This window comes from Apiospora aurea (assembly GCF_038362705.1).
Source record: "Apiospora aurea strain CBS 24483 chromosome Unknown utg000004l_segment0_segment0, whole genome shotgun sequence".
In the NCBI taxonomy this organism is placed as follows: domain Eukaryota; kingdom Fungi; phylum Ascomycota; class Sordariomycetes; order Amphisphaeriales; family Apiosporaceae; genus Apiospora; species Apiospora aurea.
In genome coordinates this window covers 5,153,936-5,169,014 of record NW_027117391.1, presented here as the reverse complement: position 1 = coordinate 5,169,014, position 15,079 = coordinate 5,153,936, and the positions used below count along the sequence as shown (strand labels likewise).

The window sequence follows — 15,079 nt, the reverse complement described above, 5'->3', positions numbered from 1 at the left end:
ACATGCACATGTGCATGCACTGCATGTCTTTGACACCTTCATATCGAGATCTGCAGGCCATTTAACCGCAGGCAAGGCAGGCAGGCAGGCAGCCTGGCAGCCTGGCTTACAAAGTCGTCGCAGTGGTATGCCACCACTGGTGGGTGGTTACACCAAGACGATAGATAAGCTGCATAGAACCAAAACGATTCAGACATGATGGGCCATTCAGAACGGTATTGCGCTATCGGAGATGCACTTTTTACTGGATGAGGATTGACAGCTAAAATGTCGTATTCCGTTATTTTTACACATACTCGAGCAGTAACACGAGGTTTTCCCAAAGAACCAGGATGATAAATGGTACCTGCCAAGCTGCCAGCCCCGGGTAGGACGGCCGTCTCCACGATCAAGCGTTGTCGATCCCGTTAGCAAATACCGACGTACGACATCCCTCTGACTTGGAAGATGGATGATCTCTTGCGAGATGTACTGGCTGTGCTCTGGTGCTTTGGGCATTGCCATTTGTTGAGTATCTCACTCATGGCATGGGAGAAAAAGGATGGCAATGCCCAAGGAGGCAATACCTACCGCCGTATGAAAATGCTACCACATTGTTTACAATGTCGCCGCGTCGTGGGCAACGTTATCATGCGGCCGTTGTCAAGTTGATTGTTACATAGTTCCCAAGGCGACTACTCCTGGCGCCTGTCAGCATCATCCTCTTCAAGCCAACAGTCACCTAATATATCCCCAGAGCTTAATTGATAAATGGCGACCGAGTATGACAAGGGGCAAAGCCAGTAGACTAACATTGGTTTATACTCAGCAGCCCTCAGCAGCCAGGGAACATATGGTACCCCGCTGTGCCAACGCAGTTACACATGGTCACGCCCAGCTTATAGCATATCCTGTGCAGTCAGCAAGCCAGCAGTGTATTCTAGTAATAAAAGCCCGCCCGGTAAGCCCCAATGGCTATCCATCAATGGCATAGCTGTTAGCCTTGTTGATAACGACTTGTTCACTGTTGCAGTCTTGATGCATAAGTCGACATTGGCCTGAGACGACCAATCTCATGGGCGAATAGTAACAAGACATGCCGCATTGCCCATCAACAGCTAAACTTGGTTTCTTTTTGTGATCAATCACAGATTGGCAGTGTTTCTAATTCCACGTTCCGGATGGAAGTAAATGCATATCGGAAGAACGACAATATTTGAGAGGGTGGATCTCCAAACCGTTCCGTTCCATGTGTGTGTGTCGAGTCGAGTCCATGCCCATGGACCTGGGGCGGAGTGGAATAAATATGCCGCCGAGGGGCATTTGTTTCCTCCCCGGCTGGACCTAAGAAGCTCGGACGGCCTAACCAGAGTTGGCTGGCCGGTGCAGAGGGACAGCTTTTGTGCATGCTGCTAGGTTTATGGCAGTCTGGACCTCAGGCCCGGGCAATCAATCATCATCATCCACCGTGCGCTGATCAAGCACGCGCACCCTGCTTCCCGACGACCTCTTGATTTTCCCTCAAACTACCAACTACAATCTGCTATTCTCGACTTGGCTGAGCCACAAGGCCTGATAACTTGGTTCCGGTGTAGTAAAGTCTATCTCCGATAGATAGGCGGACTGCCCTCCAAGTCTGCGCTGCCGGACCGTGGCGGTTAGATTATCGTCGTCGATATTCGGACTTCCCACATCGTCGCATCATGATCCAGCACCCTCACAACGTGGCAATACAACATATCCTTGGTTTATTCTAGCTGTGAGTACGAAACACCATCTCTTATATTTCTTTCTCTCTTGTTCGGCGAGAAGCGCAGTGCTTTGCATCAAGTGCGCCTTCCCACCAGAGTGCTGCTGCCCACAATCCGGGGCAAGTTTGCCCCACGTCGAGCAGCGCACTCACTCCGCTTCCTTCCACCACCAAGCTCCCATCACCTTATATTCACCATCGGCGACGACCACATCACTTGAAAAACTTGGGCTGTGAGTCTTTCTTACGGTCTGGTTCTTTCAAGCTTCGTCGAAATTAGACGGGGGGGGTACTTGTTTGGTCCTGATCTTGAGAGTTTCCTTTGGCCGCTACTCTATCGTCGACATTCTCCGCATCACACAATTTTCCCTCCAAGTCGAAGGAAACCCAGATAGTTGCCCTTCCCGAACCTTACTTGACTCCGCCGACATCTCACACTTCATCCCTTTTTTTCTTTTTCGCCGGATAGCTTTGGTTTGCGTCGTCCTGTACTAAACATCTGCCTCCAGATCTTGGTAGCTCTCAGTTTCTCTTTCCACATTGCCTGCGGGGCAATTCTTACTGTTGCGACCTAGCTCTTGAACGCCGCCATCATGGCTGGTCATAACACGGCGGCACCTGGCTTCAGCCAGTCGTACGACCCGTTCGCCGATCTCTCCAAGTATGACGATGACCTCGAAGCGCTGAACTACGAGGACACCTACGACGGCTTGGGGGACCAGCTCGACGAGACGGATGATGCGTTCAACGACGACACCTTCGGCGATGGAGGCAACGTGGGTAGCTCGCAAGGTGGTGTAGGCAAGGACTTTGATTTCTTCGGCGCGACCGCCAAGGTTTCAAACGCCTTCGAGGAGGAGCAGATGCGATTCCAACGCCACCAGCCTGCGCCCAAGGTGCCCGTTGCTCCCCAGCACGATCCTTACATGGGTTATGGCTCCCCAGCTTACACCCAGCCCAAGCCTGTCCGAAGTGGCTACGAGAAGTATCGCGAACCTGAGCCGACTGCCGATCTCCAGGTCGATGCTTCCATCTGGGGCACCGCACCTAAGAAACCCGCAACGCCTTCAGCAGCTGGCTATGCCCCGCCACATCAGCAGCAGCAGCAGCAGCAGCAGCCTGCCAGCCGCAAGGTCATGAGCTTGGAAGAAGTCGAGGCCGCTATGCGTGCCCAAGCGGCTAGCAAGACACCTGTTGCCACTTCCCCTTACATGCACCCGCCTCCTCTTGCGCAGCAGCCGCATCAGCCTCAGTACCCCCGCCAGGAGCACGTCGATTACCGCTTCCAGCAGCAGGCTGACATTCCTTCTCAACCCTTTTTGTCGCCGCACGATGGACGTTTTGCCTCCCCTGCCGATCCCCACCAGGCACAGCTTCAAGGTGCCGGTGGTCCTCACGGCCATCCTGTGACCATCTTGCAGCGACCTTCGTCCAAGCATGTGCCCAATGTGCCTAGTCCTCTGTCTCACCAGCATCAACAATACCCGCAGCCACCGCAACCTCAGCCGCCGCAGCAACAGCAGCAGCAGCCTGGTATGCCGGCTCCCACTCAGATTCTTCAGAACCCCGCTCGCGTGTCTGGAGATGCTTCGCGGATGGGAGGCCAGCAGGCTCATCGACAGCAGAACTCGTATGGTCGCGGCCAGCCGGTGATCACTCACCCTGGTCAGCTTTCTGGACTGTCGGACAACGAGAAGGCGGCGTTCCTCGAGGCTGAAGCACGACGCGCCAAGCGTAACCACAAGATATTTGTCCTTAGCAAGGATAACGGTCTGATGACCCCTCATGACAAGAACTTCATTACGAGAATCCAACTGCAGCAGCTGGTATCTGCCACAGGCGACCCCGGCGAGTACGGTACCGACGCATCTCTGGCGGAGGATTTCTACTATCAAGTCCACAGCTCGCTCAGAGCAGGACGACCCAATCCCAACCAGCCGCTCAACAACTTTGCCCAAACCTACCTGTTCCAGACCGGCAACCGCCATGGCAACATGAGACGCGGCCGTGGCCCCGAGAACCACATGCAGCGAATGGAGCAGCAGGTCCAGCGCGCCGTCGAGGCTGCCAAGAACAAGCCCAAGAACAAGCAGCTTGTCATTGAAGGCAGTCTTGGCAAGATCTCTTTCAGCAACGCGAAGACGCCCAAGCCCTTGCTGAACATCAAGCGTACCGACAGCGGCAATGATGCTCACCGACCAGCCAGTGCTCATCGCACCCATGAGTCTAATGTTGGCGACCGCAAGGTGACGCTCCGCGCCATTGAAGAAGTCTACTCGACCCTGATGAAGATGGAGGACCACGAGCGTACTATCCCGCCGCCGACCAACGGCGAGAAGGACCAGGCGCAAATCGAGTGGGAAGAGACGGCCGAAAAGCTGAACAAGCACCTCTGGGATGCTCTCAAGGTCCACGACCCGGTCGGTGGAAGCGTCATGCACCCCTTCATCACGTTCTTGTCCTACCCTAAGGGTAAGAAGGCCATCCCGCGCGTCTTCCGTCAGCTCAACCACACGCAACGCACTACCATCTTGACCATGATTGTTGTCCACCTGGACCAGCTCGATGTCGTCCAGGGCGCGCAGGTTCAGACCGGTGAGCCCATCAACATGTCGGCTGCTATGCGCGAGAGCATCGAGACCTTCTCGATGGCGGTGATGCCGGCTCTGTTCAACCTGCTGAATGACACTGAACTCCATATCGTTACTGGCATCTTGGGTATCATCACTCAGCAAATCAACATCAACACCATTGCAAGAACCCGCATTGGTATCTCAGTATTGACCATGATCTTGAGCCGTGCCGAGATCATCAAGGAGAACGGCCTGGCGAACGAGCAGTCTTGGCATCAGTGGTAAGTACCGAATCGTATACGCAGTGAGATTCGAGAATGAAAATGCTAATAACCTTTCAGGGTCGTCGAGTTCAACAACTTCTTCAACCACTTGGAGCCTACTCTCCCTCACATCTTCCCTGGAACCGTCACCTCGGGAGAAGACGTCTACGTGTGGCAGTTCCTCGCGGCTATTGGCATTGGCGCCAGCCCCGATGAGCAGCAACGCCTCGTCATTGCTGTCAAGGACCGTGTCATGGACACGGTGGCTCTTTCCAAGACTTTGCCGTCCGAGATGGCGAAGCAACGGCTCGACAACGTCAACTTGTTTATGCGATCCATTGGTCTCGACGTCGAGCTTCTGAAATAAATCATGTGTGGCACACTCAACCGCCACAACAGCTATGGACTTTGCCCCCGAGTTGGACAGCCGGAAGCCACTCCTAATGAGTTGGCTATATGATGTCTCGGCAGTGATGCGTTTTAGTCACTGCGCTAGGTCTGGGTTGGCGGCGGAATATCGGAATATCGCGAGCGATGCACCCGCGAGACGAAAACTCCTAATTCCCTCTGGTGATCTGAAGAAATATCGACGACATTATCCCTCCCACAACCTGAAGCCGGGGGAAGAGTGCCCCGTGCCAATACCACTGTCGTAGGCACAGTTTGGAGGATCGAGGTCAGCTGTACATACAGCCGAGGTTTCGGTCGAGCGAATATATCATCGCTACTTTGGGTGAGCTCCCGCCTATTCAATAAAAATAGGGGAAATCACCCTGGGGGGAAAGTAAAATCATTCAGTTACATCTTGTTAGATTAGTCACGTTATTATAGCACTTCTTTCTATGAAAAGCCATAGCAAGGAAGACGAACTGCAAAATCCATGAATATATTGACGGCGAAATTTATCGCTCAAGAAAGCCCCCCTCGAGGCTGAATACCGTCTTTTGCCTCTGTGAAGAGAACGCCTGTAGAATGCTACAAGGGAAAAACGCCGGGCCAATGCAAAACCAATCGCCACCATATCTTGACTAAATGTACCTCCCAAGTACCGTCTCATCACTTCTTCGCGCCAGCCCTTTTAGCAGCCGTCATCACGGATGCCGCCGTCGGAGCCTTGCCTCTTGCCCTGGGTGCTGCTGACGAGCCGGCCGCCGCCGCCGAAGCCGTAGCTCCCCTGGCAGCAGGCGCCCTTCGCACGCCGGCAGGAGACGGCTCGGCGTCTTCTTCCTTCTTGAGGACGAGGGCCTCCTCCTCGGCTTTGATGCCCGGCAGCACGGTGGAGCCGTAGCCCTCGAGCACGCCGACGCGGTCCTTTCCGGCGACGGCGTGCAGGAAGTCGTCCTCGCCCCATTTCACGCCGAGCTTGAGCTTCTGCTGCGCGGCCTCGATGGCGGCGCTCTCGGCCGCCTTGCCCTTGCCCTTGCCCTTGGCGCCGTCCTTGGTGTCCGCAGCAGCAGCGTCGTGATCGTCCTCGCCCTCGAGCGCGGGCGCGTAGTGCAGCGTCTTGTTGTAGAGCTCCCAGGCGGCGTCCTCCTCCTCGCCGACGTACTGGAGCTTCTGCCAGCCCTCCATCTGCACGTTGCGCAGGCGGTCCGTCATGGTCTCGGTCGTCGTCTCCTCGCCCGCCTTGTTGCTGATGGTCATCTGGATGGCCTTGGGCGCCTGGGCGGCGCTAGGGGCGGCCTCCTTGGCGCCGGCGCGCTCGCGCGCCTGCTGGAGCTGCTTTTGCTCCGTGTCGGCGTCGAGGTGGTGGAGCTGGGGGCGGAGCTGGATTTCGGAGGTGGCGGGGGTGAGGTGGAGGTTGTCTGGGTTGCGGTTTGCTCGTTAGTCAAGTGCTCTTGGGGATTGCATGATTTCGTTTCCTTCCGTAAGCTGGGTGACTCACCTCCTTTGAAGACGCCGACCAGCCAGCGGCAGTCGTTCTTGGCATTGCGCCCGTCGCCATCCGTAATCATGCCGCCGAGCGTCTGCGTGCGCAGCACCTGGTCCCGGCGCACCGCCTCGCCCCAGTCGTAGATATCGCGATCGTCCTCGCGCCTGCGCCCGCCGCGCGGGGCGGGCACGCCCACCCCGAAACCGCCGGCGAGGCCGTGGCTGCCGCCGCTCTTGGCGCCCATGGAGCGGGCGAGGGTCTGGCCCCAGCGCATGCCCTTGTCCTTGTCGTAGCTGGCGGCCGAGTAGTCGAGGGCGACGTCGACCTCGATCATGCCCTGGACGGGCTTGACGCGGACCTCGTGCAGGGCGGCGTAGGCCTCGCGCAGGGGGCCCTGCTTGTTGGGGTGCTGCAGGATCAGCAGCTTGCGCGTCGACTCGGGCGGCGGGTTCAGGTAGACGTTGTACGAGGCCACGATCGGGTCCGGGTCCGGGTCGTTGGGGTCGAAGGAGGGGTCTTCTTCTTTTGTAGGGGCGTCCTTGCTCGCGGCGTCGGCGAGGGCGGCGCCGGTGGGCTGGACCTCGACGGGCGGGGTGTCGTCGTCCATGTCCATTTTCGAGGGCTGTGAGTTGGTTCGGAAGACTAGAGAAAGGAAAGAAGGGCTGCTGAATCGAACGAGAGTGACTCGAGCTGGTGATCTGAAATCGATCGTCTTGAGGGGTGTAAACGGCGGAAGCTACAATTCTGAAAATTTAGTGGGGCATTGGAGCTTATCGCCCAGAACGTCAACGTGGGGTTTATCACTGGCAGAAGGTCAGGTCTCGACTTACACCCAGCTGCCTGTAGTGGTCATCTTCTGCCTGTGGTCTTGGGCGATTACATTGAAGGCTATTCTATCATAGGCAATTGAAGGCCATCCTACATTCCAGCGCCTCATTCTAGGTAGGTGGGTAGCAATTTCACGAGCTGGGTGGAACATCTCCAGGCAGAAAGGCATGGCGCCACGGTAACAATCCCACGGCAATTCTATCCTATGTAAGGGGTCTATGTAAGGGGCTGGCGGATCTGTGCCGCAAAGTGCCAACGTCGGCTCGGGATAATTTAGGCAACGCTCTCCAGGAACCTGAGACTGCATACTATATATAAGACTTTCGCTGCTCGGTAACAATCGGTAGTTCTTTGTGCGCGAGACTTGAAAGTAAACCTGGAACACCATGGAAAGCACCATGGAGGCTCTCGATATACCAGCGAGGCAGAAGGCCAAGCTACATAGAGTCGCCGACCTCCTGCTCGTCATCTACCAGACCCTCGTCGAGATGCGCTACCTCGAGCCCGACGAGGTCCAGCCCGGGCCCCACGACGTCAGCGCGCTGGTGCCCCTGTACGAGTCGCTCGGCCTGGCGCCCGCGGTCGTCTATCTCTACAGCATCCTGCCCTACGTGCGCCTGCACCAGGATCGTCAGCATGAGACGCCCTTCTTCCTAGGCGGCGACTTCGCCGACTTCCGAAACAAGGCGGACGTCGAGAGGGGCCGCGATCCGATCTACAACAGCCCCGAGGGCGACGACTGGAGGGCGGACAACGGGCCGTACATGCGGCCCTGGTACACGGCGCTGTCGCATTGCGGGTGGCGCCGGTGCGTGATTGTTTACGACACCAGGTCGGACGAGATCTGCATCGTGCACATGGGGGGCGGCTGGTGTGCGGATCCCAACATTCAGAACAGATGGGTCGACAAGGAAGAGGCTGAGCGGGAGGACGAGGAGGAAGACGGGGACGATGAGGGGTGTGTTGCAACTACCCAAGAGACGGATGGTGGGGATGCAAACGCAGATGAGCCAGATGAGCACGGAGAAGAAGGAGACGACGGCAGCGATAACGACAGTGGTGTCTCGGGACTGGAGGAAGAAGAGAGCGGCCACGAGGATGAAGAAGACGAGGACGAAGAGGAAGACGACGGCATGATAGAAGAAGAGGGCATGGTGATCGGCTACGACTCCCGCTCCGCCGCCGCCGTCCTGCGCGACATCAACCGCTGGTACCGCGAGCACGCGACCCCCTTCCTGGGCCTGGGCCAGGACGGGCCCTGGATCGACGAGGACAAAGAGCACGACGTGCCCATATCAACCCTATACAAGCAGCACGGCTGGCCCGGCCCGGACTTCGACGGCGACGCCTTCGAGGTGAGCCTAGCGCGCCGCCACGCCGCGGCGCGGGCCAAGCCCGACCCGGACCAGCCGCGGCGGCAGGCGGAGTCGGACAGGTACATGCTCGACCAGGCCGACCAAAGCATAGAGCGCCACCGCACCGGCGTCGCGTCGGCCGAGACGGCCGACGAGGAGTGGGCGGCGCGCTGGGAGCTGTTTCATGCCGAGCGGGCGCGGGAGGGCTGGGTCCGCAAGCTGAGGGAGAACGAGGAGCGGTGCGAGAGGGAGTTCCCGGGCGGCGAGTGGCTCAGGAAGGCGGACTTGCCGCTGCTGGAATACGAGAGGCTCCGGCAGGAGGTCCAGTATGAAGAGAAGCGCAGGAAGGAGAAGAGGGAGCAAGAGCAGGAGCAGAAACAAGAGGAGAAGGAGGCGGAACAACAGCTAACCGACATAAATGGAGACGTAGAAGAGCCCCCACGCAAGAAGAGACGATGCGATCTCACTTCGCTCCCCCACGAAGCCAGACGCGCCACGCTGCTCCGACGAGCCATGGACGCCTCCCGCGCCGACGCCGAGCGCCTATGCGGCGCCGCCCGCGTGGCCGCGTCGGACGAGGCGTTCTGCAGGCCCCAAGCGGCCCGCGAGGAAGGCGAGGCGAGCGTGCGGCGCAAGCGGGAGGGCCTCGCGTCGTTCGAGGAGGATCTGGAGGTCTTCAGGCGGTGGGCGGCCGACCTCCCGCCCGGGACCGCGGCGACGCGGGACCAGGTGGAGGCGCTGATTGCGTGGACCGAGGAGCAGAGGGATGTGGCCCAGGAATTGGTCTCCAAGGCAGAGAAGTGGTTCGCCGAAAACTTCGGAGCAGATGAGGGAGGCAGCGACGGGAAGGGAGCATAGACTCTAGTATCTCCTTCTTCTTTTTGGCGGCCGGCCCTCAAATCTTACGAGCTATGTTCTTCTACCTGCGTATGCTAGACTGCTGATCGCTAATCGTTAATACGACTTCATGAACCCATAAGTATGCATGTGAATGATTAACTTTTTGCGTTGAGCATTCTGGTTGCAAAAGAAGCCTATACATATGTATATTCAGATCCTGGTCGCATCGGGACAGAATCGATTAATAATGAACTGGGAATACGGAAATCAAACAAAGGGAGTATCGCCAACCGATCGCTTATACATAACAGCACAGTCCAGCATTTGACGACTGACATATCTGATATAAGCTGCTATAATGCACGTTCTTCCAACAAGCTCAGGGGATGTGGTCTAGTGGTATGACGTTTCCTTAGCATGCGCTACTCACCCATTGGGTGCTGAAGACAGCATGGAAAAGGTTCTGGGTTCGATTCCCAGCCTCTCCACAAACTTTTGTCAGTTTTGCTCTCTCAGCTCATAGAGGAAGGAGATGCTTCATTTTGATGTTTCGGGCTCTGTTTTTTATTACATTCTTTTACGAAAGCCAGCCTTTTTGTTTTTGGTCTGGCTGTGGTTGGGTCGCGAGAAGTTCAGTGGAGACCTGGATGTGGGAACCGCTCTGTCCGTACGTACGCCTAACCATATCGTGAGACGCAGCTTATAGGTTCACTGCTATGGCCTGCACTTCTCTCATTGTACTATCGGCTTATAGTATGACCAGTGCTGATCTATGGAGCGTATGTATTATCGGGGTCAGGACGATTGGAACAGTCCGCAGTCACATGTATCATTAGGCATTGCGACTGTCTCTCATGGCTATTCTCAACTGGCTTCGGCCAACAACGCTTCAGCTGGCCAACATTTCGCACATTCACACATACAGACAGGACACAGACAGACCACACAAGAGCATAGAGCAAAGAGAAACGTGTTCTAAACCTAAGAATCAAATGGTTGAGCCGAAACGCCTGGAAAAGGAAACGATGAATCGCTTTTGGGGGGAACGAAACCCCCTGGGACTCATACCGGGACCTCGAGGCAGTCATGAGAGGGGAAAAAAAATACAAATACGATGCAGCTTTTTTTGGTCATTCCGTCATGCCCTCTAAATTCGTGCTTCGTACAGTACACGTTCCTCGTACTTTTTGATCCATCCTCGACCGACCTTGACTCTCCAAGCCAATCTACTTACCTAAGTAGTCAAGCAAATTGCAAATCTTTTGGGGGGCTAAGTATATTCCGAGTGAGACCGACTGCTTTAAATGTCGAACAACGGTTTCAGCTTGATAATCAGCTGCCAGTCGTCGTTCGTCATGTCCTTGCGGTAGAACTCCTTAAGAGTGTCGATGCTGGCACGCGAGATCAGACTGTAGAGCGTGTCGTCCTCCTCCAGCTGGCGACCATAGGTGGGCTGCGAGCTGCCCATCTCGATCTTGACGGCCACCGAGGGCTGGCCCTTCTTACACACCGGGATCTGCTTGTGTTCTCGTTCGATGCTCGTCCTAAATCATGTCATGTTAGCACTAGTAGCTGTGGTTGGTTGGTAGCTAGCGGGTTAGCACTTACACTCTGCCCATGCCGACGACTTCCTTCACTCCGGCAGAGTTGGTCTTGACTGCGGCAATAGGGGTGTTGACTCGGAGACTTCCCTCAATCACGTCGACACCGACGACGATGGGGTTGGTCTTGTTGAAAACGGCGACGGGCTTGAGCACGCAAGGGAAGACGGCAAGCATCTTGGATTCTTCCTTCTTCTTCGCAAGCTGCTCGTCCATGTGCTTGGTGAAGTTGTCAAACAGATGGTAGATAATGTCGGCCGTGAAGATCTTGATGCCTTGCTCCTCGGCGTAGGCCATGGCTTCTTTGTCGACCTTGACATCGAAGCAGAGCATGACGGCGTAGTCGGGCGACTTCTCCAACATGGTACCGCACTGCATCACATCACGCTTGTACACGGGACCGATGCCGACGTTGGCGACGGGAATCTTGCAGTCCTTCAAGAAGTCGAGCAAGGCTTCGAGAGAACCCAGGGTCGACGCCTGCACGGTGACACCGCGTCCGGACTTCTCGACACGGCTGAAAAGCTTGTTGAGATCGCCCTCCACCTCATCAGCCAGATCGTCCTCATCGTCATCGGGGCCAACGACCAACAGTCGCGAACCGGCGATAGCGCCTTCGAGACCAGGTGCGCTGATCTTGACACCCATGGCCGCCTTGACTTCCTTGTTGTGCACGTAGGCCGACTTGACACGCAGTTCCTTGAGAGGCGCCGGCGTCAACAGGGCTCGGATGTTTGTTATAATGGCACCTTCTGTGCCGCAGACGACTATCCTGTCACTCTCGCGGAGAATACCGTTGGAGAGAATGACATCGATGGTCATACCGAAACCTTCGATGGCCTTGACTTCGAGAACGGTGGCCTGAACCTCGGACAGGTACATCAGAGAGCCCACCATTCGCTCCTGGGTGAGCTGCAGGATGAGCTTCAGCATATCGGGGATACCCTCTCCAGTGTGCGCCGAAGTGGGAATCAGCGAAACGAACTTGGCCATGGACTTGTTCTCGTAGTAGAGCTCCGAGTTGAAACCCTGCTCGGCGAAGGCGACCTTGGTCTGCTCGAGACGGTTCTTGAACTCGTTTTGCACGCCCTTGTTCTGGAGCGCCAAACTCTCCTGGAAGCCGTTGTTGTCGACCTTCTTCCAGCCGTACAGACGATCGATCTTGTTCAGGGCGACGACGAAGGGCGTCTTGCGGTCACGCAGCAGCTTCATAGACTCGAGAGTCTGGGGCTCGAGACCGTGCATGATATCGACGACCAGGATGGCAATGTTACAGAGCGAGGAACCACGGGATCGGAGGTTGGAGAAAGACTCGTGACCAGGGGTATCGATGATGAGCAGACCGGGGACCTTGAACTCGAACGACCCGTCGCGGTTGACGACTTGTGTCTTTTGCTTGATGGCATCGACGGGGAAGTAGGTAGCACCAATCTGCTGAGTGATACCACCGGCTTCGCCTTCCTGGACGTTGGTCTGACGGATCTTGTCCAGCAACTTCGTCTTACCGGTATCGACGTGTCCCAGAATACAGCAAATGGGGGATCGGAGGTTGTCTGCCGAACGAGCGGCCATGGCGGCCTGGTGGGCCTTCTCTCGCCTCTCGGCGGCGTCCTTCTTTCGTTGAGCCTCAGCCATCTGTCTGGCAGTCTGCTCCTCGTCCTCGGACGATTCGGATTCCGACTCGGATTCGGATTCCTCTGGCTTCGGCCTTGACGGGAGGTCCTTTTTGGTCTGGTTCTTCTCGTCCTTCCCGTCCTTCTTGCCTTCCTCGTCAGAGTCGGCATCCCAGCTGTCCTTGACGTCCTCGTCGGAAGCGGCGGCGGCCTCCCAGTCGTCCTCCAAGTCGCTGTCGGCCTTTGCTGCTGCAGCCTTGGCGGCGGCCTCGGCTTCCGCCTTCTCCTTGGCGGCCTTCTCCTCGGCCTCCTTGGCTGCGGCTTCAGCCTGTTTGCGAGCACGCTCGGCAGCTTCGGCCAGGGCCTTCTCCTCGTCAACCTGCGTGAGTGTTAGCAGAGCGACCAAAATAAGCATTATAGCATTGACTTTGCGAGAGCATACCTTCTTGCCGCGCTTCCGGCTTTCGGCGGCGGTCTTCTTCTTCTCCTTGGCCGCCTCTGCGTCTTGCGGGCCAACCTTGATTCCGGCCGCCAGCATCTGCTGCAGCTTGCGCTCGTTGCGGGCCTTCTCCTCCTTCTGTGCCTTGGTCATGAACTTGCCCTCCTTCTTGAGCTGCTCGATCCTCTCCTTCTCCTTCTGCTTCTTGCGGGCCCTCTCCTCTTCCCGGCGCTTCTCCTCTTCGGCGTCTCGCTTCTCCTCCTCCTCGATGCGGCGCTTCTCTTCGGCGGCCAGTCTCTCGGCCTCCTCACGTTGCCTCTTGAGGTCCTCCTGCTGCTTCTGCAGGGCAGCCAGGTGCGGCGGGAGCTTCTTGCCCTTCTTGCCGGCGGCGGGAGCAGCGGCTTCCGGCTCGGGGGCAGCCTTCTTCTCCTCTGCGGCGGGCTTGGCAGCCTCGGCCTTGGGGGCGGGAGCGGTCTTCTTCTTCAACGCAGCCTGGAATTACGATATGTGAGTTATAGAGCACTCGGGCCCGCAGAGGCATGTTCGGCTTCTTACCTGTTCCTTCTTTCGCTGCTTCTCACGCTCCTTCTTCAGCTTCTCCTTCTCGGCCTTTGTCAGCATGCGGCCATCCTCGCCCACATCATCGGCATTGGCCGCGGCGGCCTTGGCGGGCTGCTGCTTGCCCTTTCCGCCCTTGGCCTTCTTGTCGGGCAGGGCGAACTCGTCGTCGGCGGTGGCCTCGGTGGCGGCCTTGGCGGTCAGATCCTCGATGGGCTCGGAGGCCTTGTTGGCGTCGGGGTCGACAAAGTCTTCGGACAGGCCCTTCTTCTTGCGCTTCTCGCGGTTCTTGCGCATCATGGCCATCAGACCAGTCGCGGGGGCTTCGTCGTCCTCCTCTCCTGCGGCGGCAGCGGCGGCGTCACCATCGGCCGGGGGGGCGGCAGCACCGTTGGCGGGGGCGATGGACTCGCCGAGCTCCTCCTCCCAGTCGTCGGCGGCCTTGCCCTTCTTTGACTTTTTGGGCGCCATCTTGAGTAAGGGCTGGTTGGTAGGGTGAGAGAACCAAATCCGAATCCAAGCAGGGGTGGGCGACACTCGAGTGGCTCAAGAGATGTCAAGTGGTGATGGGAAAGCAAGAAAACCAGCTACGGATTCGATCTGGATTCTTCCTTGGTCGAGAGAGGTTCTCGATGTGAAGTGGGAAATGTGGGGTTGATGGAGGTTCAAAGGCCTGCGGTACTGTGGGTTAGCAAGTCAGGTACATTCAGTACACGCCTAAAGCTAAAGTGCTAAAGTGACCGTTCGGTTAGTGGGCTCAGGCTGTCGTCTACAAGTACGGCTTATGTATTTCTTACATATGCTGTAGCGGAGTTTGCTCGTAGGATCTTGGCTCCAAGACGTACAAATTTGGAGGACATACTGGACGTGCAGAATGAGTCAGAGTGGCAATGTACATAAATGCATATGTGTATATTATCTGTTAGGCACTGGAAATCGGAATTATCATCATCATCTTCCAAAATCGACTGCAAGTTAAATCATTTGCATGCTACGGAACAGCACCCATCCATGCCACCAGCAAATACTTCCAAGGTTCAAGTTAAGCCTGGTGGCATGGCGGGGTAACAGCCAAAGATTGATAAAAAGCGCCGACTTCTCTGATAACCCCTCGGTAACACACACCTTTTGCATTTTCCAAATTTGTGGGAGACGGGCCTGTGCGCTCTGGCGCTCTGGCGCTCTGGCGCTCTGGCGCTCTGGCGCTCTGGCGCCCTGACGCCCCGAGCCCGAAAGCCCTCCCTCTCTGACTCTCTCTGTCGCTGGCAGCATTGACAAGCATCGAAACGACCGCCTTATGCACATAGCCAACACATGCAGCTAGGATCGGGTATTCCTCCTTCCACTTACATAAAAATCAGGGCAACATGGCGACTAAATTACCATACACTGGCATGTAACCGTATA

General features: G+C 56.8%; 4 protein-coding genes across 4 annotated transcripts; 2 read left to right on the top strand and 2 right to left on the bottom strand.

Annotated features, from left to right (window-relative positions):
* Positions 1–2,322: 2,322 nt before the first annotated feature.
* PG986_006361 (DNA topoisomerase 2-associated protein p.t1.c1) lies at positions 2,323–4,932 on the top strand (the record flags this gene model as incomplete). Its single annotated transcript, XM_066842583.1, has 2 exons — positions 2,323–4,583; positions 4,644–4,932. 2 exons carry the CDS (start codon positions 2,323–2,325, stop codon positions 4,930–4,932), a joined length of 2,550 nt encoding a protein of 849 aa, XP_066702445.1.
* Positions 4,933–5,621: 689 nt separating this feature from the next.
* Positions 5,622–7,051, bottom strand: PG986_006360 (sulfite reductase beta subunit; the record flags this gene model as incomplete). Its single annotated transcript, XM_066842582.1, has 2 exons — positions 5,622–6,370; positions 6,451–7,051. 2 exons carry the CDS (start codon positions 7,049–7,051, stop codon positions 5,622–5,624), a joined length of 1,350 nt encoding a protein of 449 aa, XP_066702444.1.
* A 601-nt stretch (positions 7,052–7,652) lies between these two features.
* Positions 7,653–9,479, top strand: PG986_006359 (uncharacterized protein; the record flags this gene model as incomplete). Its single annotated transcript, XM_066842581.1, has 1 exon — positions 7,653–9,479. The coding sequence occupies one exon, from the start codon at positions 7,653–7,655 to the stop codon at positions 9,477–9,479; it is 1,827 nt and encodes a 608-aa protein (XP_066702443.1).
* Positions 9,480–10,761: 1,282 nt separating this feature from the next.
* PG986_006358 (eukaryotic translation initiation factor 5b protein) lies at positions 10,762–14,143 on the bottom strand (the record flags this gene model as incomplete). The annotated part of the gene is made up of 3 exons (XM_066842580.1): positions 10,762–11,005; positions 11,070–13,606; positions 13,670–14,143. 3 exons carry the CDS (start codon positions 14,141–14,143, stop codon positions 10,762–10,764), a joined length of 3,255 nt encoding a protein of 1,084 aa, XP_066702442.1.
* Between the last annotated feature and the right edge of the window lie 936 nt (positions 14,144–15,079).